This window comes from Naegleria gruberi (assembly GCF_000004985.1).
Source record: "Naegleria gruberi genomic scaffold NAEGRscaffold_84, whole genome shotgun sequence".
Lineage (NCBI taxonomy): Eukaryota > Heterolobosea > Eutetramitea > Acrasida > Naegleriidae > Naegleria > Naegleria gruberi.
Genome location: NW_003163243.1, coordinates 66,397 through 85,636, shown reverse-complemented (window position 1 = coordinate 85,636; position 19,240 = coordinate 66,397). Strand labels below are relative to the sequence as shown.

Sequence of the window (19,240 nt, the reverse complement as noted above, 5' to 3'; positions counted from 1 at the left end):
CATGAATAATTCAACCACCAACCTCAATTCACCTTTTTGACACTTTCGCGTTTTATTTTCGCTTTTTTTTCAAAACAGAAAAAATGTTCAAACGCGCCCTTGCTCAATCTCAAAGACTCGCCTTCAGATCCTCCACTGCTCCACAATTTAATTTGGCTGCCTCCCAAAGACTCTTCTCTACTTCCCAAAATCCAATGGCTGGAAAGTTGGAAGGAAAGGTTTGTCTCGTTACTGGTAAGTTTTTTTAAAGGATTGGATTGTTTTAAAACTTTGATCGTTTGTATCTGTCGTACAATTATATGTTTTTTCATCTATTATAATATTCATCTATTATTTTCCTCATCTATTAATCACGTTGCTACTTGTTGATTATATTAAAATATTACTATTAATAATAATACTCATACTAATAATTATAATTAATATTCATCATCAATTAATAATAATAGGTGCTGGAAGTGGTATCGGAAAGGGTATTGCTCAATTATTTGCTAAAGAAGGAGGTAAAGTCGTTGTTGGAGATTTGAACTTGGCTGCTGCTCAAGCAACTGTTGCTGGTCTTGACAATGCTACACAACACTTGGCTGTTGGTATGGATGTTACCAAGGAACAAGTTGTTACTGAAACCTATGAAGCTATTAAGAAGCATTTCGGTAAGCCAATCGACGTTGTAATTTGTAATGCTGGTGTTCAACATATTGACCCAGTTGACAAATTGAGTTTTGATAATTGGAGAAAGATTGTTTCTGTTCATTTGGATGCTGCTTTCTTGTGTACTCGTGAAGCTTTGAAGCAAATGTACGAACAAAAGTATGGTAAGATTATCTATATTGGTTCAGTTCACTCAAAGCTTGCTTCTCCATTGAAGGCTCCATACGTTTCTGCTAAACATGGTGTTTTGGGTTTGTGTCGTGCTGTTGCTAAGGAAGGTGCTAAGAAGGGTGTTAGTGCCAACGTTATTTGTCCAGGTTTCGTTTTGACTCCTCTTGTTGAAAAGCAAATTCCAGAACAAGCTAAGGAATTGGGCATTAGTGAACAAGAAGTTGTTAAGAATATCATGTTAAAAGACACTGTTGATGGTGAATTTACTACAATTGATGATGTTGCTCAAGCTACTTTATTCTTTGCTTCACATCCAACTAATGCTTTAACTGGTCAATCAATGATTGTTTCACATGGTTGGTATATGCAATAAATTATCCTCCGTGAAGAGTTGAAATGAAAACAATGTTATCTTTGGCTTGAATCTTGTAACTTAATTCGTCCAATAATTCCCAATCAGTATCATTAATAATTACTAAAATACCAGGTCTCCTAAATTATTTAAATTATTTGATAATGATGATTATTGGTATGATGAAGATGTTGATCGTTATGAATATTGTTGATGTAATAATTAAAAAAATAATATTATAATATATCTAATCACTGTGATGATCCTTACACTGATGTATTTTCGTTATTGATGAAAAGTTCTGGTTTTTCTTTCAAGTGCTTTTCTTTCAACAAGAGAATTAATTGTTGCATTGTCAATCCTTCTTCAACTTCCAAATTCATTGAAGTTTGATTATCGAAAAGTAATTCGCATCCACCACTATTCCGAAGATTTGATGATATCAGTACTATGAAATTATCCTCTTACCTAAATTCAACCTTTACTTGCATTTTTTTAAATTTGAATTAGTGCAAATTGAATTTTGAATAATTGAATTTAATAATTGAATTACTATCAAATAATAAATTTATGCATTCATTCCATAACTTGTAATAAGTTCTGATCTTGTTTGAGCAAGTTGACGTTCATTTTCTGCTAATTCATTTTGATATTGATTTTGTAAATAATCAGAACTAACATATTTCTTCAACATGGTAACACATTGTGTAAAATTCAAAATCCTAGCCAAGGTGAGACACGATCTTCCTCTTTTATCGGTAATTGTATAATCAGCACCATGTTTTAACAAATGTTCAACAATTTCCAATTGATTGTAAACGACTGCACCATGTAAAGGAGTCCATTCATCACCGAATTGGAGTTTTTCATTGATATCATGACTGTTATTAGTATTTTCTAAACATTTCTTTAAGGCAGTCAAGTTACCATCTACTGCATGTTCGAATAGTGAATTATGTGGATAACCAAACCAGACATTGCAACACTCTGAAATATCAGAAACATCAGTACCGTGTGATGCAAATGATAAATCAACATTGTAGGTTTGTTCCAAGCCAATCAAATCCCCTTTGCAAGTAATACGTGGTCTCTGTACATTCACCACATCAGTAATAAGTATTGTTGTAAATGAATCATCATGAACTTGTTAATAATTAAATATTAAGGGAATACAAACAAAGTTGGTCATTTCGTAGGAATAACGCCAGCCACTTCCACTTGGATTTTCTTGACAATAGTGGCACCAAAAGAATGTTGGGTAGATGAGTCCATTCTGAGGATCTTGGGATCTGTCGAATGGTGGACCTTGATTGCCAGTCATTTTTTTTTATTGTGTCGATGAACTTTTCCAAAATTATAACCCTTATTAAGCAATCTCAAAGAAATGAACAATTACAGATTGAAAGGTGCACATTTGGCAAATATGACTCTAGAGAAAGTGGAGAGTTATATCATTGAAAGATGTATTCAATATTTTTCAGTCACCAAAAAAGCTGCTTAATAGAATGAAAAAATATTATGCTCAAATTGACTTGACAAAGTTGAAGAGTTGCTTGATACTCTCTTCAGAACCGTCACACTTTCTGAAACGGTCATACAATTCATAGAACAGTTTTCCCTTCTCATTGTCTTTTACAGCTTCAATAGGTTTTGATTTGGATAACCTTTCGGCAACAAATTTTGCTCTCTCAATAATTTGGTTTGGAAGACCAGCGAGTGAGGCAACAGTTATGCCGTAACTTGGGATTATTTTACCACGTGTCAATTTGTACAAAAACACTAAATCCTCAGCACTTGGAACCACAAAGTGTTCATCTTCCATATCATTTGGCAATTCATTGACTGAATCAATCAATACATCCATGGTCATGAATTGAATAGATGTTGAGTTTACATCAATGATTTTGTGTTGAAGCACTTCAACATAGTGAGTAGTGACAATCACTCTCGGTACATGTTCTCTTTCTTGGAAATGTTTGAGGATTGCTGATAAGAGAGCTATTCCATCCAGTGCCAAAGTACCTTTTCCAAATTCATCTTTTGATAATATTATTGGAATTAAGTGCGTTTGAAAAACTTACCAATGAGGAGAAGAGATCTTGAAGAAGCAAAGTCAACCATGGCCTTCATTTGGAGTACATCAATGGCAAAAGTGGATTGACTAACACTGATACTATCTTGTGATTGAATTCTTGTCATTATTCTATCTACAACTCCTATTACTGATTCTGGAGATGCTGACACAAATGATCCAATATGAGCCATGAATACAATTAAACCTACTTGTTTCAAATAACAAGATTTACCAGAATTATTTGGACCAGTAATAATTTGAATACATTCAGATATATTTGTGTCGTTGGGAATGAAAGTATCTACTGTTAACTCTTGGAGAATATTCTTACCTTCCCTAATATTGAGCTTACTCTCGTTGGTCATTACTGGTCTTGATAGGTTGAACTCACTGGCACAATTAGCCATAGAAATGATACAATCAAGTTTGGCACAAAGATCATTGGATTTGTTAATTTGGTCATGGTATTGAAGCACATATTTTTCCAATTTAACTGAAATGGAGGTTTCTTGTTCAATAATCAAGTGGTGTATATCTCCAACCTCTGTGTCCAGCTCATCAGTTGTGTCGTTTTTAAAGTACAAGGAACGATCTGAGGAAAAATGAAAACGTAGCCCATACTGAGCATACTCTGAATAATTCTCAGAGGTTTCATTCTTATCAACCACAAGAAGGAATCCAAGTTGAGGGTAGTACACTGCCTTGAATGAGAAGGGGAAATCCTCAGGAAATGAGTTGGATTCTTGTTGAGCAACCAGATCAAGGAATGTATCTAACGATTCATATGTTTGTCTTCTATTATCAAGTTCAGAGTTGACTCCTGTCATTATGACCAATCTGTTTTGACTTCTTGACTCTTTGAGATCGACAATTTTTGATATTGCTTGTAATACTTTCATGATAGACTCATTGTCGTGGTTAAGCAAGTCTTGGGCTACTTCTACGGAAGGATTATCATCCATTTCTGACAGAATTTCAGTAATATTCTTGTAACAGTACAAGGTCTTGTAGAGATTACTCCAATCATTCACTGTTGCTTTTGCTTCTCTCATTCTGTTGATGATACGTTTGGTGTTTTTAACAAATTTGAGATTTTCCCTTATTTCGTCAATAATATCATCTGAGAATCTGCTAAAATAATCTATGGCATCATGACGCTTCTTGATAATATCCAAGTCCATTACTGGTTTCAAAAACCATTGACGAAGAAGATCTTTACCAACAGATGATTTTGTCTTATTCATAATACCAAATAATGACAATCCTTCCTTTGGCTTACCGAGAGAACTTGAAGGATGTGATTCCACTGTGACAACATGAGCATGAGAATTTTGATTTGAAAATCTACTTACAACTAAATATTGACAGAGCCTTCAACGTATTCAAATCTAATTGTACAAATCCTTCACTTCATATGAGTTTGTAATATCTGTGAATTGACCAACTTACAACTTGAAATTTTTGATATTCTTGATGTTCTTTAAGACTTCAATATCATCAAGCTCACCAAAAGAGAGTCTATTGGTTTGAATATGACACAATAATCCTCCCAAAGCTCTCACTGTCTGTGTATTCTCCTCAACGTAGAGTGAGGAAAAATCAAACATGTTATCATTCTTCTCACTGACTTGCCTTAATCTATTTGCTTGTTTAAGAAATGCTGGTCCATTGTTAAGAATGGGAGTGGAGGGTTCCTCATCTGTCATCATTCTATCATTTTGATTACCGAGTAATACATTCTCTAATAATTGAATCTTCTTGGTGGCATTCTCAGCACTAAAATCAGAAGACTTGAGTAGCTTGACTTCAATTTGTTGCTCTTTTGCTCCTTCGATTGGCTTTTTAACATGTTTCATGAAGGATTGTTCCAGTCGGGAAGGAACAAGAATTAAATTAGGCTTTACTTCAAATTTGACTGTTCATCATCAATTCGACCAATTCAATAATATTTGAACAATAAGAAACATACCGAATTCTGTTGCTTCAAAGAGAGTATTCTCATTGGTTTCTCCACACAATAATTCACCTGAATTCATATCAAAAGCAGCAACGCCAAGTCTTCCTCTCTGATAACACAACGAGAGTATCACTGGAGTCTCATTCTCTAAGGCTTCTTCATCTTCATCATTATTAGCATCAGTACTACGAACAGTGTTCCTTGCAGGAGTACCAACACTGAGAGAAGAAGAAGCTCCACCAGTAGAGGCTACCGAAACGAAAGAAGAATCATTCAATTGATTCAAATGTGATGTTGATTGTTGAGGTTGTCCTCCTCCTCTCCCAAAGGATCTATCCAAAGCACCACCATTTTCCATCCTCATCATCATACTACCATGCTGATCGCCACCATTCTGAATCAAATCTTCATCCTCATCAGATGAATACAAATCAGCCGAGAACAAGTTGAGTGGATGATTGTTTGACATTTTTTTTTAAGGTTTTTTTTGGCGCTTAAATTCTCAAAGCCTTGTTTTTTTATTTCTTTGATAAAAGTCTGAAAACTTGATCTCTTTGAACGGTTGACTCTGGACTCTTTCTTCCATTTGTTACTTTTCGTTCGTCATGGAAAAGTTGAACCCACTTTAAACTGTCATAGGCTGAAATATTGAAGAGTTGACCAAGGAGAATGGCTGCGACTGTTCCTGTTCTTCCATGTCCTCTGTTAAATATTGAGTTCAATATATATTCGAAACATATAGTATAGTACTTACCCAACACAGTGAACGTATAAAACTTCACCTCTATTCACCAATTGAGCTAACAATGTCACTAATTCCGTCACTTTGTCATCTTCAGCAATATTCTTATCTCTTATTGGAAATGTAACATAATTCAATTTAGATCTTGTTGTCTTTTTCAATGCATTTGCAAAATAGAATGGTCCACATCTCAATTGTTCATCTTCCTCCACTAAATTAACAAAAGTTGTCACTCCACTCGATACAATACTATCAACTTCCTTTGATCTTGGATATCCTCCGACACAAATATGATGTGGTATCAGCCAATTTGAATAATCTGTTGGTCCTGCATAGTTTGTATTCAATGGTGTTCCTGGTGTTGGTAAAGTGGGCAGTAAAACCGGCCCAACAACTCCAGGAATTATTTCTACAAGATTTTTCTTCGGATTGTATTCTAGAGAACCTCCAGATGATGATCCCTTCTTTACACTAGCTGCTGTTTTTCCTCCTTTGGCCATTTGTATTATTGTACTGGTTATTAATTGTTATTATTATTTGAATTTAATTTTCACGTGATGTGATGATTTTTTTTGATTTTGAAATTTTTGGTTTTTTTAAACTTATTTTTAGGAGTTGAAGTTCTTTGAATCATTTCTGAACTTGAAGCGTTGCTAATAATATTATTTGAAATTGTTTACAATGAAAACTTGTAAAAAAGTTCTGGTGTAACATAGTTGTTAAAGGCCAGAACAAGTAGCAATGAAGTGATGACAAGCATCAAGTAAGATGAATTTCTAACTGAATAACTTTCGTTCAAATTTAGCTCAGTAGTTTATTTGCAATTCACAAATTAATGCGAGATAACAAGTAAGCAAACACAAGAGTGAATCTCCTCTAATTGACATTCCTTGATTCAATCTGGCAGAATGAGAAGGTGTTGGAACTGCATTGAATGTTGAAGTGGCAGGAACAAGCTCACAATTAGGTCCATAGGCATTTCCAGAACATTTACAAGTGTCAGGTGCTGAGCATTGACCTCTTCCAGAACAAACACCAACATTGCTATTGATAATTCCCTTACAATTGAAGGATTGAATAATTTGGTTGAATTGAAAGCAATTCCAGTTGGTTGATAGAGTTGAACAGGAACATTGTTAAAGACCAGAATTTTGTGGAATTGTTATCAGAAATGAATAGCTCACCATCTGAATTGAAAGCAATTCCAGTTGGTTGATAGAGTTTGGCATCTGTTGCCAGACCACCATCACCACAGATCCTACCAAACCAATTCCAAAAGTAGAGCAGAAAGCATTCGAACAATGATTAAACACCAATTATTTGGACCACCCATAGCCGAACACTGTTCTAATGAATTCATTATCTCCCAATCCAAGAACCAATAAGGTAGTAAAAAGAGATGCATATTGATCGGGGTTCATGTTTTGGAGATAGTACTTTCCAATGAAATTTTGTGCCTTATTGAATTTGACAAGTCTTAAAGGATTTGAAAAGTGTTCAGAGTTGTGCAACTTTCCACTCACTGTACTTCTACTTCCACCTTTACTATCCCCACTTCTGTATTCAGCTAAATCCAAAACTATTTCTATATCATATTTGAGAGGAGACTGACAAGGCCAGTATGTTATTAAGGTGGCCTTCATGGTGTTATATTCATTCATCTTGTCATCATTCAATGTCTTGGTGGCTATGTAAGTGTTAGTAAAGAAATCATTGACAAATTGCTTGAATATTGTTGATTTGTCAATAAACTTTACTCTGAAAGCATTCAAAAGACAGTCCAATCCCTTAATAGTTGGAAACTGAACTCTTTCAAACATGGATCTGGAAAGAACATAATATTTCCAATCATCTACTTGGAAAGAATCATTTTCTAGAGAGTAGTGAGCTGGTTTTGGATATCTACAATAGCAAAGATACTTCCAAACGTCATTAGATTCAAATACATTATTCCAACTCTTGTCTAATCTCATTAAATTTGTTAAATCAATTGCCTTTGGTATATATGATGCAATTGTCATGACAATTTCAATTGGAAGATAATGATGTGAGAGAGTGGCACCTTCCTTATTTGAAATTTCCTTCACATTTTCAAAGTCAATTGGAGCATTCTTAAATCTGAATTGGTTCATTTCAGCTTTTGTTTCGAATAATTTCTTGAAAATTAGTGGTTGATTCAGCATGTCAAAAACCATTTCAGACAATTTCATAAAATTATCCCTCATGATCCCAAACAGAAAAGTATCAATATTTTGTTCTATAGCATTCTTCATTGATTTGAAAACTAATTTCTCCAATTCATTCGAATCTATTGCATGCACAACTGATGAAAGTAAATTGGCCGCAACTTGTTGTGAAATAAACCTTAAAGAGTTCAAATTATTCTGTATATGATAGGGTTTCATTGAGATGGACGAAACTCCAAATGCACTATACAACATTTCCTCATTGAGTGGACTAACCACATCATAGATATCATCCTTAGTACTGGAAAACATGAACATATTGAAATTGGAAGCAAAATCAGAATCTCCCTCATCGTGCAAATATTTCACAATTCGTTTCGTGAGACGATCATAATGCACCAGCCCTGCCAAATCATAAATTGAATTGCGAAGTGATTTTTCATGATATTGCTCTGATGTTGGTAGAATGAGATGAATTAACTCTATATCGAGAATGTGTTTCGTCCAATTATCGTCATCAATATTGAATTGTAAATGTGATTTCTTGATAATTTCCAATAATTGTAATGGAGCTATTTCACATGAAAAAGAGTCAATCAGTGATGAAGGAAGAATATCCAATCGAGACACTTCCCTCATTTCCAAATATTTCAACAAGTGATATCTATCTGTACAATACTCAATTTCAATAATTTCACCATCAAATTGTTCCAATCGAATAGAAAATTCAATCCATCTCCTTGCCTGTCCACCACCAAGAACCCAATCATAAAAATCAGAGCTTTCATATCTATTTGAAATATTCTTCTTTTTCAAATGGACATGATGGGCATAATTTAGAGAAATTTCTTTAAATTCCTTCGATTTTAACAAATTCACAAGTGCATCCCTGTTCAGACAAATTAAATCCCAATCGGCGGATTTTCTATTAAATCTCTCATCGGACCATTTCTTCATAACCTTCTGTGTCCATGACCATCTTGATGGTTCTTCTTCTTCCGATGATGATGATAAATTATTTGCCTTTTTCCAATGATCATTCAATGCACGGGAACCAATCAATAAAAAATCACACCTAAATTCTTCATCATCACCATCGAAATGTTGGTAGGAGTGATAAAGTGGCTTCGGGTGGTGGTGAATGATTTGATCACAGTTGGAGATGAATTGGATCAAGTCGGACACGTTGTGGACAGGACCAGGTTCGATATCATCGAGTTGTTGCATTTTTTCTTGTTCAATTCTGAAAAAGTTTCAGTTTTTGTAAAGTGGGTTCAATATTTAAATACCAGTTTACAATTCATGATTAAATAAAAACTTTAAAAAATTATTTAAAAAAAATGGCTCAAGATGAATCGGCAGTAACCCTCACACTCTTTGATTTCCGTATCAAATTCAATACAGTACATCAGCACCATTTTGATGATCAAGACACCGACAACAATTCCTTAACTTGTAATTTTGGAATGTTGAAACAAAAATTACGATCAAAGAATAGGCTAGCCTTTTCCAACAAGTTTGAATGGGAGGGAGAGATTGATTGTTCTCCCGATAAAGAAATATATGATGTCAGAATATCGAGTACTTGTTCGTGTATTTTAGCCTTGACTGATTCGGCTTTTTTAGTGATTGATTATTCGACACATCAGATCAGAACGAGGATCAAGACTGATTGTTTGTATTTTACGATTGAAGAGGATTATGATGGTTTGGGAAATGATGCATTATTGACGAATAGGATGGGAGTGGTGAGCAAGTATGATTTGAAGAGGTTTATTCATGAGAAGGAAGAGTGTAAACCATTGTGGAATTATTCTATTCCAGATCATGGAGGATTTATTTGTGATACGGTAAATTGGATGAATTTAGATGGAAGGCGTTTAGTTATAGTTCTTTCCCAAACCCATATTCATTTTATAGACTCTGCATTTGGAATGGTAGCAGATACTGGAATTCCTCTGGAAAATGATAATTTCGTTAGTGGATGCATTGAAGTGGATCGTACGAATAAGAATGCAATTTATTTCTTGGCTGGTAGCCTTAACAGATACGAGTACGTGAATGGAGATTGGATTGGAAAACAACATGAAATTAGTTTGGGGACAACAGATGGACTTTTTATGGACAAGGTTTCAGGTAACCTCTATTTCTCTGGATTTCAAGGAGTCTATGCAGTTAAGAATACTGGAGAATTTCTGGGAAAGCATGATGGATCATGTTCTGGATTGTGTATAGATGACAAGTCAGGATTAATGTACGTTGGATTTGGAAATATGCTCACAATTTTGAGATAGCTTTCATCCATTAAATATTTCATTCGATTCATAACAAAACTACCATGATATTGATGTTCCATTCTAATGATAGAACTGCAATAAGAAATGATTGAAAGAGCCACCTACTGATTCATTTATCAAATAAAGCAAGCAATAGACGTCTATTTTTGAAAAATCAATTTCTATTTTAGGATATTTTCAAAAAATATTTATTTTCTATTCATTTCTCTAATGAAAAGATCAAAATTGGATTCGATTCGTTGTTGTGAACTGGTAGTGCTAGTAAAATTTGAATTCGAAAGTTGGGATTTAAAATTGTGACTTGAGGCAGATGCTGATGAATTCTTGAATGCGGACTTGGAGAGCTTGTTGAAAGAAGCCTTAGCAAATGAATTTGTATATTTGAATGCAGCTGATGTGACCATTTTAGAGTTTCGTTTAGTTTCGTTAATCAATAACGTAGTGTGTGATTTCAGTTTAAAATTCACAGGTAATGTTTATGCGCAGTAAGAGAGAATCCTAAGAAGAATCTTCTTGTGTGTTAGTTTTAGAGTTGTTTTGTTTTTTTCTATTCGAAACTTATCTACAACCGGCATGGCTATTTCAATACAACTCATAGACGACGAAACTTCAACAATTTTCAAAATTAGATTTCAGGGTAACGTTGAGAAAGAATCCCCAGAAAGAAAACTTACTCTCCATTTCGGTCTTCGACTACTTTCGAATAACAAATTGTAGTGAGGTTTGAAAAATTCTAACCGTTAAATCACCAACACTTAATTTTAAATTGTAAAAATAATTTCGAATACCTGTGGGTGATGGACAGATTCTCTCTAAAAAAGTCCTCACTACTGAACTTGTTTAGTCAACTGTAAATGGCTGTCATCTTTGTAAATGTTTACAATTTGGAAATTTCAAATACAAGTATTTATTCAATATTTCATAAATCAACATTAATGTTTACTTTCGTCAAGTTTCGTTTCATCAACCATAGAAGAGAGAGCAACTTTCTTTCTCCACCACAAATAAGCATAACACAACACAGCAACCAACGCAGAAGCAACATATCCAACCAAGAAAGCCAACGCAATATTCATATACCACAAACAAACACACATGACAGCAGCAAAAATTGGTAAACTATTACTGCCAACCATCATTGTTGAAGATGCATTGGAGGTTGGGATTTCTCCTTGAGATAACCATAAGGAAATTAAGGAAGAAAGTGAGATTACTGGAAAAACTGAGAACATGCCAGAAATAAATGTCAATTTCAAGCCACCCATCAAAACTGAAATGCAGATAATGACACATGCCAAAATGCCTCTACTCAAAAGTAACCACCAAGCAACTTTCTTGGCTGGTCCTGGTTTGGTAGTTGGCTGTTTCCAATTGAAAATCAAACTGGAAATTATGGTCAACCCATAGAAACCCATACTGACACCCATCAAAATGTCATCCGATAATTTTACAATTTTTGTAACAACTACAAAAACTGCAGCTACAACAAACCAAGCAATTAAGGAAAGGAAACAAACAATAAGCATCTTTCCAATCTTTTTCAAGAGTTCGTGCTTGTTTGGTTTTGTTTCTTCCACTTTTTGGTCAACCAGATTTTCTTTATCATGATTCAAATCAACTTCTTTCAATTCCAAATGATCATCATGATGTTCCTTAAAGTGATCTTCCAGGGATACTGCTGGTCCACTAGAATTAAAAGTTTCCTTATTATTGACATGTTGTTTCTTGTTGTGAATTTTGGAAATAATCCAATTCAACAAAGTTGGACCATATTTCCACACAACCATCATGGTGATATTGCAGAAAACAGCAATTGGAACAGAGAAGAATTGTTGAATTAGGACGTGTCTTCTATTTTCCTCATCTGTTTCATAATTTCTATTGGCATCGAATGCAAATCCAATTAGAGCTGGAACGATAGCACTTGGCTGTTTCGTATATATTAGTTTTGGAACCATTTCACATATAAAACTTACCAAGGTTGCAATAACTCCTCCAATTTGAGGTCCAAATCTTTCAATAATTACAGTTACAAAAATTGTAACAGCACCTGCAAATAATCCACTCATGATTGCATTAAAGTAAATTGACTTGACAATAACCCAGAACCAATCCATTGCTGTACTAGGATTTGGAGTTATGGTTCCATTAGTCGATATCGAACCATTTTCATTCAATAATGAATAGTAAATATTAGTATTTGGTGTTGAAGAGGTTGATATTTCCTTTTTTCCGTAAGCAAAAGTGTTCATTGCCATCATGATGATGAATATGATTACCATGATGGTGCTTATTAAGGAATATTTAATTCCTTTGCTTTCTTTCTTTTCGTGATAAGTCATCCTTCTTCCTTGATTTATTAACACTAGTATTTAATTAATTAATTGAATATTATTAAAATCGGGATAAGTATTAGGTTTTCCACTCTTTCAAAATTTCTGTGTTATGGTGCGGTAGGTGGTGAACCTATCAATTTGTTGTGTTCTTTTGTTTGGTGTGAAATAAATGTTGTTGAGGAGCCTTTTCTCAAAATTTGGACCTATTTAGGTAATGTAGTGGTAATTGTTGAGGAGAACTTGTTTGGCATTGAGAGTGTGTTAGTAAATATGGCGAATATTGTTATGCAATTTGGAAGGGGCAGCTCGAACTTGTATTGAGCGCAGCAGGTAGTAACAAATTTCAAAATATTGAAACACTCATTGAATTATCGAGAGTGAGGTTTTATTATTTTACAAATCCAAGGTTGAAACTAGAACACCTTGTTCAAAAAGTTCTGAATTGTCTTGCTCAACAAATCCAGCGCGAGTACACAACTTTTGAACACCAATGTTGGAGTGGTGAGTGTAGGCAATGAGTTGTGAAATGTTTCCTTCTTGTTTGGCAATGTGAATTAATTGTTCCAAGAGGTATTTACCAATACCCTTTCCTTGAGCTTGTTCACCAACAAGGAGTTGGAGTTCGGCCTTTCTCTTCTTTGAACTAACAATGGATTGTTGCATAATTGTGTAGACACCCATGCCGATAATGGACTTGCTCTTCTTATCGATAGCGAACAATACAACTTCTCTGTCAAAGTCACTGGAAACGTACTGAACCAATTCTTGGTAAATCTCCTTAGAGTCTCCATCTGTGTTAAGACTCAATGCATATGGATCCAATGGTTGTGGAGCATCTTGATTCTTGGCCTTATTGTATTGATTCTTCAAACTGAGGAAAGCAATGGAGCATTGTGAACGAAGAGCTGACTCTCTAATACTAGATTCCAAAGTCTTTGGTGAGAGATTGGTAAAGAATGAGAGAAGCTTTCTAAAATCAGAAAACTTGGATGGTCTAACAAGGATATCATCACTAACGTTGGTGACATACTTTCTTTCGTAGGAACGAATGACATTTTGAGCCTTCTTGGCCTTTGGTTTGTGGAGAGTGAGTCTGCAGTCGAGAGCAGTGAAGGACTTTTCATTGTCAGTAGCAAGAGCTTGAAGAGGATTAATTTCAAATTCCTTAATCAAATCGCTATTATCAAGAACCATTCTGCTGAAACGAACGAGCAAAGACTTTAAACCTTCAATATCAATGGCTGGCTTATTTCTGAATCTTTCAACGAGGGCATCAGAAATCTTTGTCTTTCTCAAAAGTTGATAGGCCAAAGGAGCAGTAAGTGGAGGAATGCCATAACTCTTATCCTTGTAAATTTGATGCAAAGAGCCACCTGTACCAAATGAAATAACTGGTCCAAACTTTTCATCAACTTCAGATCCTAGATACAATTCGAATGAAATGGAATCTCTCTTACCAGTAGCAATCTTCTTACAATCTGATTGAACAGTAACTCCAGTAAATTTGACATTACTCTTTTCAACTGATTGCTTGATAGAATTGAAACCTTGTTTAACTTGCTTTTCATCCATCAAATTCAAAAGAACACCACCCAAATCTAACTTGGAAATGGTGGTATCACTATTGTGCAATTTGAGCACAACTGGATATCCAATATGTTTGGCAGCTTCCACAGCTTCTTCAGCAGAGTTAGCAATTCTTGTCTGAGGAACGCCAATACCATAGAGTGAAAGAAGATGTTGACTCTCATATTCATTGAGAGCTTCCTTGTTTGGATTCTTTTCAAGTAAGGACTTGATGTATTCTCTAGCCTTTTGTTTTGATGATTCATTTTGGCTGGCATCATCATTGTCGAGAAGACTTGGATCTTCATATAAATTTTCCAAATTCTTAGAGTATCTGTAATTGTATTGGAATACTTTGGTAGCAATTTCTGGGAAGGCAAAAGCTGGAATGTTAGCACTCAACAAGATACTTCTACCTGCTTCAACATCTCTACCACCCATAAAACAGCACATAATTGGCTTGGATAATTTTCCTTCCTTTGTCTTTTCAACAATATATCTTTGTAAGAATTGAGCAGTTCTTGTTGGTTCTGTTCTTGTTTGAGGAGTTAACATGACAAGAACGCTGTCAGTCTTTGGATCGTTATATACAATATCCAAAGCAGCAACATATTGTTCAGGAGTGGCTGTGTTTCTGATATTTACAGGAATAGCCTTCTTTCCAGAAAGTAAAGCCTCTTCTACATCAATTCCACTCTCTTGCAAAAGTTTTGCACTCTTGTTAGAAATAGCTCCCAATTCGGTAATGTTAGATTGGTAGATGGCGTCAACAGCAAGTGTTGCAGCACCACCAGAGTTAGAAATAACAGTAATGGTGTTTCCCTTTGTAATGGCTTGTTTTCCAATAAGCTGTGACATGTAAAACATTTCTTCAATAGAATTAACTCTTAAAATACCAACTCTTTCAAAGAGGGCATTAAGGTAATTGTCTTCGTCTCTATTGTTAGTGTTCATCTTCATGGCAATAATTGGCTTCTTTAAAGCTACACTTCTGGCAGCACTGGCAAATCTCTTAATATGTTCATTATTTCCCAAATCTTCAATGTACAACAAGATGGCATGAGTATTTGGATCATTACCAAAATGTTCAACCATATCTGCAAAGTTAACATCAGTTTGATTAGCACCAACACAGGCAAAACCACTCAATCCTACTCCTTGCTTCAAACTCCAATCGAGAATGGTTGTTGCCAAAGCACCAGATTGTGAAACAACACCAATTTTACCACGAGTCAGTTCAGAACTTCTATTTGTTGGAGTAATATTCAAAAAGTTATTGTAAATTTCACCAACGTGATATTGACCTGATTGAGTTACAAGAGGTGTTATAAGACCCATACCAGGACCAATAACTCTAATGTCAGATCCCTTGACAATTTCCTTGAATTTTTCAATATTCTTTGTTTCATTTTCACTGAATTTTTCATAAAATTTGCTGTAAACACTTCCAATAATGACACATCCTTTAACACCATTCTTGATACACTCCTCCAAAGCATAGAACATGGTTTCGACTTGATGGCAACAAATGACAGCCAAATCAATTTCTAATTTCTTTTGTTCTGTAGATTTAGATGCTGACAATTCACTCAGAGATGGATACATTGGTACACCCAATAAATGTGGTCTTCTCTTTGTTTTTGGTTCATTGCCAACTCTTTCCACATGTTTAGAAACTGCATAAACCTTGACTTGTGACACAGACATTAAATTCCAGAGAACATTTCTAGCCAAAGTACTACTAATACTATCGTTAGGTACAGGAACTGGACTAGCATGAACATCAGGATTGAAATCATCAATAACACAAATGCTCTTTGGCTTAAAAATACAATCCAATTCATTGGTATTCAAATTTCTCTTGATGACATCATGAACTTGTTCCAAATTTACAGTGTTAGGTTTTTGCAATTCTTCCGAAATGTTTCTTCTCTTTGTCTGTGCATTGTACAAACTAGCAACATTACTATTTAACCCTCTTGATATATTACTATCAATTAAATTATTATTTCCAAAATTCAAATCATTCTTCTTTACAAACACTCCACAAGATGATGATGATTTCTTCATCAAGACACCAAGTGTTGCCGAAGAGTGTTTGATAGCATTCTTATTCAGTGTTGTTCTCATTTTCCAATATTATTATTACTATTATTATTCAATGAAAAAGCCTAAAATTGTTCTCGATACAAGCCAATGAGTTGATGATGAGAAAGGCTAAAAACAAGTGTGTGTGAGTACTGTACAAGAGACAACAAAGCGAAATATTTTTTTGTTGTGGAGGAGGAGCTTGCAGGACAATGAAGGACATTGAAGAAGAAAAATCCCGAAATGCGACTAGGTACAAAAGAAGGTGTTTTTTGGAAGGCATTTGCTTGCCAAGCTAGTTTTCTTGTTTGTTGCTGGATTCATTGGAGAAAGATACATGTGTGGTGGGAGGAAGGAATTTTGATGGCATTAGTGGATGATATGGAGAGGAAGATTTTGTTTTAATTTTTATTATAATAATGGAATTGATGATAGCAATATTACTATTACATTCCTTCAAGTAATAACAATCTATCTAATATAATTTCATCATCATCAAGGAGCCAAAATTAATTCAATTATAAATTCTTCATCAAATAACAAAAAAATTCACAATAACATCATTCACAGAGAAGTAATTCAAAGATGGCAGGAAAGAGAAAGAAAGCCGACTCGGAAACATCATCAACCAAGAGTAAGAAGAAAAAGACAACATCAGATTCTGACTTGTTGGAAGTTGATTCTATTGCTCCAGATTTTGAAGTAAAGGATCAAGATGGAGAAACTGTTAAACTCTCAGAGATTAAAAAGACAGTGGTCCTATTCTTCTATCCTAAGGATAATACACCAGGTTGCAAGAAGGAAAATATTGCATTCAGCAAGTATTCTGACAAGTTTGAAAAGAATGATATCAAATTATTGGGTGTTTCTACAGATTCTGTCAAGAGTCACAAGAGTTTCTGTGAAAAGGCAGCTTTGAAACATACCCTAATTTCTGATGCCGATAGAGACATTTTGGAAAAGTATAATGCTCAATCTAAGAGAGCTGGAAGTAAATCAGCACGTAGAATAACCTATGTTATTGGAAAGGACATGAAAATTGTCAAGGTTTATGGAAGTGTCAAACCAGAAACACATGCAAAGGAAGTATTTGAAGATTTAGTAGGAAAGACAGAAAGTGAAGATGATTCTGAAGAAGAAGAAGAAGATTCAGATGAAGAATAAATTCCTTAACCTCAAATACATGTACACTTGTCATCCATTGAACTACAGTTTCTTAATATTTAATTTAGTAATTTCTTCCATCTCAGATTCTGAGTGCGCACTAACCCTTCATATTGTGCTCACGAATGTATTGAGCCATATCTAGTGGTCTCAAATTAAGCGTGCGTTCTTATTATCATGCTTTCGGGACTAAAATATCCTCTCTAGTAAATTCCAAACATTTCAAACATTTGACCACCAACACCAACACAAACGAGTTGAACAACTATTGCATCCACACACAATACTTAAAAACTCTCAAAAGAATCTCGAAAGGTAATATTGCTGTAAAAAAACGAGTCAACATCTACCTCTTAATATTAATAATATATTTAAGGAAATTCAACACAATAACAGATATTGGAAAATGGTCAAGGTTTTAATTCTCTTCTACTCTACATATACTCACATCTTTAAATTGGCTGAGGCCATTGCTGAAGGAGTTTCCATGGTGGAAAATGCTCAAGTGACACTCAAGAGAGTGCCAGAAACTCTTCCGAAGGAAGTTTTGGAAAAGATGGGTGCATTAGATGCTCAAAAAGCAATGGAACACATTCCAATTGTAAGTTGTTATATATTTAATTTTGATTTTTAAAACAAAATGAAAATATTGAAAATTATAATTGTGTTAAATTCAAAATAATTATTTCTATAGGCAAGTTATGATGAATTACCTCAATATGATGCCATTATCTTTGGAACACCTACTCGTTTTGGAACAATGGCTTCTCAAATGAAAACCTTCCTCGATGCCACAGGTCAGATTTGGACGAATGGAGAATTAATTGGAAAGGTTGGATCTTTCTTTACATCCTCTGCAACACAACATGGTGGGCAAGAGGTTACTGCATTAAATTCCATGATTCCACTTCTCCATCATGGTATGATCTATGCAGGTGTTCCATTTATTCCTGAGCTCATGACAATTGACCAAATTGAAGGTGGATCTTGTTACGGAAGTGGAACTATTGCTGGTGGAGCAGGTGAAAGAATGTTATCTGCTGCAGAGAAAGAGATTGCCAAAGCTCATGGTAAACACGTGACATCGATTGCCAAGAAAATAGTGGAATACAGCCCATTGAAAATGGAAACAAAATCTGAACAAGTTGTCTTGTCAACAACAAGTGAACAACCAATTGCAAAGCCAACATCAAATAGTACTAATAATACAGTAGTTAGCACAAGTACTGCAGCAACAACTACAGTGGAACCAAGTAAGCAAGCGCCAGTCCAAGAGAAGAGCTCAACTAATACTACGAATGCTAAAGAACAATCTGCAGTGAAACAGGAACAGAAAAAAGAAAGCTCTTGTTGTTTAATTCTGTAAATACATTTACCAAATTTTTTTAATTCTGTGTAACTATTTCAGAGTCTTTGTTTGAAAAAGAGTGTTACAATGAAAGGTTTCTTGAATTTGAAAAAAATGAGACCAATCCCAATCTGGAATCGTCCACTTTTTGAGGCCGACATTGCAAGAAGTATTCTTCTTTGGAACGAGTTGCGAATCCAATTCAATTTGTTACGACAAGCAAAACACAACTCTCGATTCTCCGATTTGATCATTTTAACCTGGGCAGATCAAGAAGATGAAGACACAAACAGAAAAGAGCTTGAATT

General features: G+C 34.7%; 10 protein-coding genes across 10 annotated transcripts; 4 read left to right on the top strand and 6 right to left on the bottom strand.

Annotated features, from left to right (window-relative positions):
* The first annotated feature begins 77 nt into the window (after window positions 1–77).
* Window positions 78–1,221, top strand: NAEGRDRAFT_82176 (uncharacterized protein). The gene is made up of 2 exons (XM_002669313.1): window positions 78–234; window positions 450–1,221. The coding sequence occupies exons 1-2, from the start codon at window positions 84–86 to the stop codon at window positions 1,193–1,195; spliced, it is 897 nt and encodes a 298-aa protein (XP_002669359.1). The 5' UTR covers window positions 78–83; the 3' UTR covers window positions 1,196–1,221.
* Window positions 1,222–1,742: 521 nt separating this feature from the next.
* NAEGRDRAFT_75726 (uncharacterized protein) lies at window positions 1,743–2,495 on the bottom strand (the record flags this gene model as incomplete). The annotated part of the gene is made up of 2 exons (XM_002669280.1): window positions 1,743–2,317; window positions 2,348–2,495. 2 exons carry the CDS (start codon window positions 2,493–2,495, stop codon window positions 1,743–1,745), a joined length of 723 nt encoding a protein of 240 aa, XP_002669326.1.
* A 201-nt stretch (window positions 2,496–2,696) lies between these two features.
* Window positions 2,697–5,674, bottom strand: NAEGRDRAFT_75725 (uncharacterized protein; the record flags this gene model as incomplete). Its single annotated transcript, XM_002669279.1, has 4 exons — window positions 2,697–3,211; window positions 3,256–4,592; window positions 4,698–5,163; window positions 5,218–5,674. 4 exons carry the CDS (start codon window positions 5,672–5,674, stop codon window positions 2,697–2,699), a joined length of 2,775 nt encoding a protein of 924 aa, XP_002669325.1.
* A 20-nt stretch (window positions 5,675–5,694) lies between these two features.
* On the bottom strand, window positions 5,695–6,501 carry NAEGRDRAFT_82175 (uncharacterized protein). The gene is made up of 2 exons (XM_002669278.1): window positions 5,960–6,501; window positions 5,695–5,907 (listed from the first exon to the last, which is right to left on the bottom strand). Exons 1-2 carry the CDS (start codon window positions 6,445–6,447, stop codon window positions 5,724–5,726), a joined length of 672 nt encoding a protein of 223 aa, XP_002669324.1. The 5' UTR covers window positions 6,448–6,501; the 3' UTR covers window positions 5,695–5,723.
* A 762-nt stretch (window positions 6,502–7,263) lies between these two features.
* NAEGRDRAFT_75723 (uncharacterized protein) lies at window positions 7,264–9,360 on the bottom strand (the record flags this gene model as incomplete). The annotated part of the gene is made up of 1 exon (XM_002669277.1): window positions 7,264–9,360. The coding sequence occupies one exon, from the start codon at window positions 9,358–9,360 to the stop codon at window positions 7,264–7,266; it is 2,097 nt and encodes a 698-aa protein (XP_002669323.1).
* A 113-nt stretch (window positions 9,361–9,473) lies between these two features.
* Window positions 9,474–10,427, top strand: NAEGRDRAFT_75722 (uncharacterized protein; the record flags this gene model as incomplete). The annotated part of the gene is made up of 1 exon (XM_002669312.1): window positions 9,474–10,427. One exon carries the CDS (start codon window positions 9,474–9,476, stop codon window positions 10,425–10,427), a length of 954 nt encoding a protein of 317 aa, XP_002669358.1.
* Window positions 10,428–11,362: 935 nt separating this feature from the next.
* On the bottom strand, window positions 11,363–12,772 carry NAEGRDRAFT_54280 (uncharacterized protein; the record flags this gene model as incomplete). The annotated part of the gene is made up of 1 exon (XM_002669276.1): window positions 11,363–12,772. The coding sequence occupies one exon, from the start codon at window positions 12,770–12,772 to the stop codon at window positions 11,363–11,365; it is 1,410 nt and encodes a 469-aa protein (XP_002669322.1).
* A 347-nt stretch (window positions 12,773–13,119) lies between these two features.
* On the bottom strand, window positions 13,120–16,462 carry NAEGRDRAFT_82174 (GCN5-related N-acetyltransferase; the record flags this gene model as incomplete). Its single annotated transcript, XM_002669275.1, has 1 exon — window positions 13,120–16,462. The coding sequence occupies one exon, from the start codon at window positions 16,460–16,462 to the stop codon at window positions 13,160–13,162; it is 3,303 nt and encodes a 1,100-aa protein (XP_002669321.1). The 3' UTR covers window positions 13,120–13,159.
* Window positions 16,463–17,005: 543 nt separating this feature from the next.
* NAEGRDRAFT_54278 (uncharacterized protein) lies at window positions 17,006–17,584 on the top strand (the record flags this gene model as incomplete). The annotated part of the gene is made up of 1 exon (XM_002669311.1): window positions 17,006–17,584. The coding sequence occupies one exon, from the start codon at window positions 17,006–17,008 to the stop codon at window positions 17,582–17,584; it is 579 nt and encodes a 192-aa protein (XP_002669357.1).
* A 406-nt stretch (window positions 17,585–17,990) lies between these two features.
* NAEGRDRAFT_54277 (uncharacterized protein) lies at window positions 17,991–18,950 on the top strand (the record flags this gene model as incomplete). Its single annotated transcript, XM_002669310.1, has 2 exons — window positions 17,991–18,185; window positions 18,279–18,950. The coding sequence occupies 2 exons, from the start codon at window positions 17,991–17,993 to the stop codon at window positions 18,948–18,950; spliced, it is 867 nt and encodes a 288-aa protein (XP_002669356.1).
* Window positions 18,951–19,240: the final 290 nt, after the last annotated feature.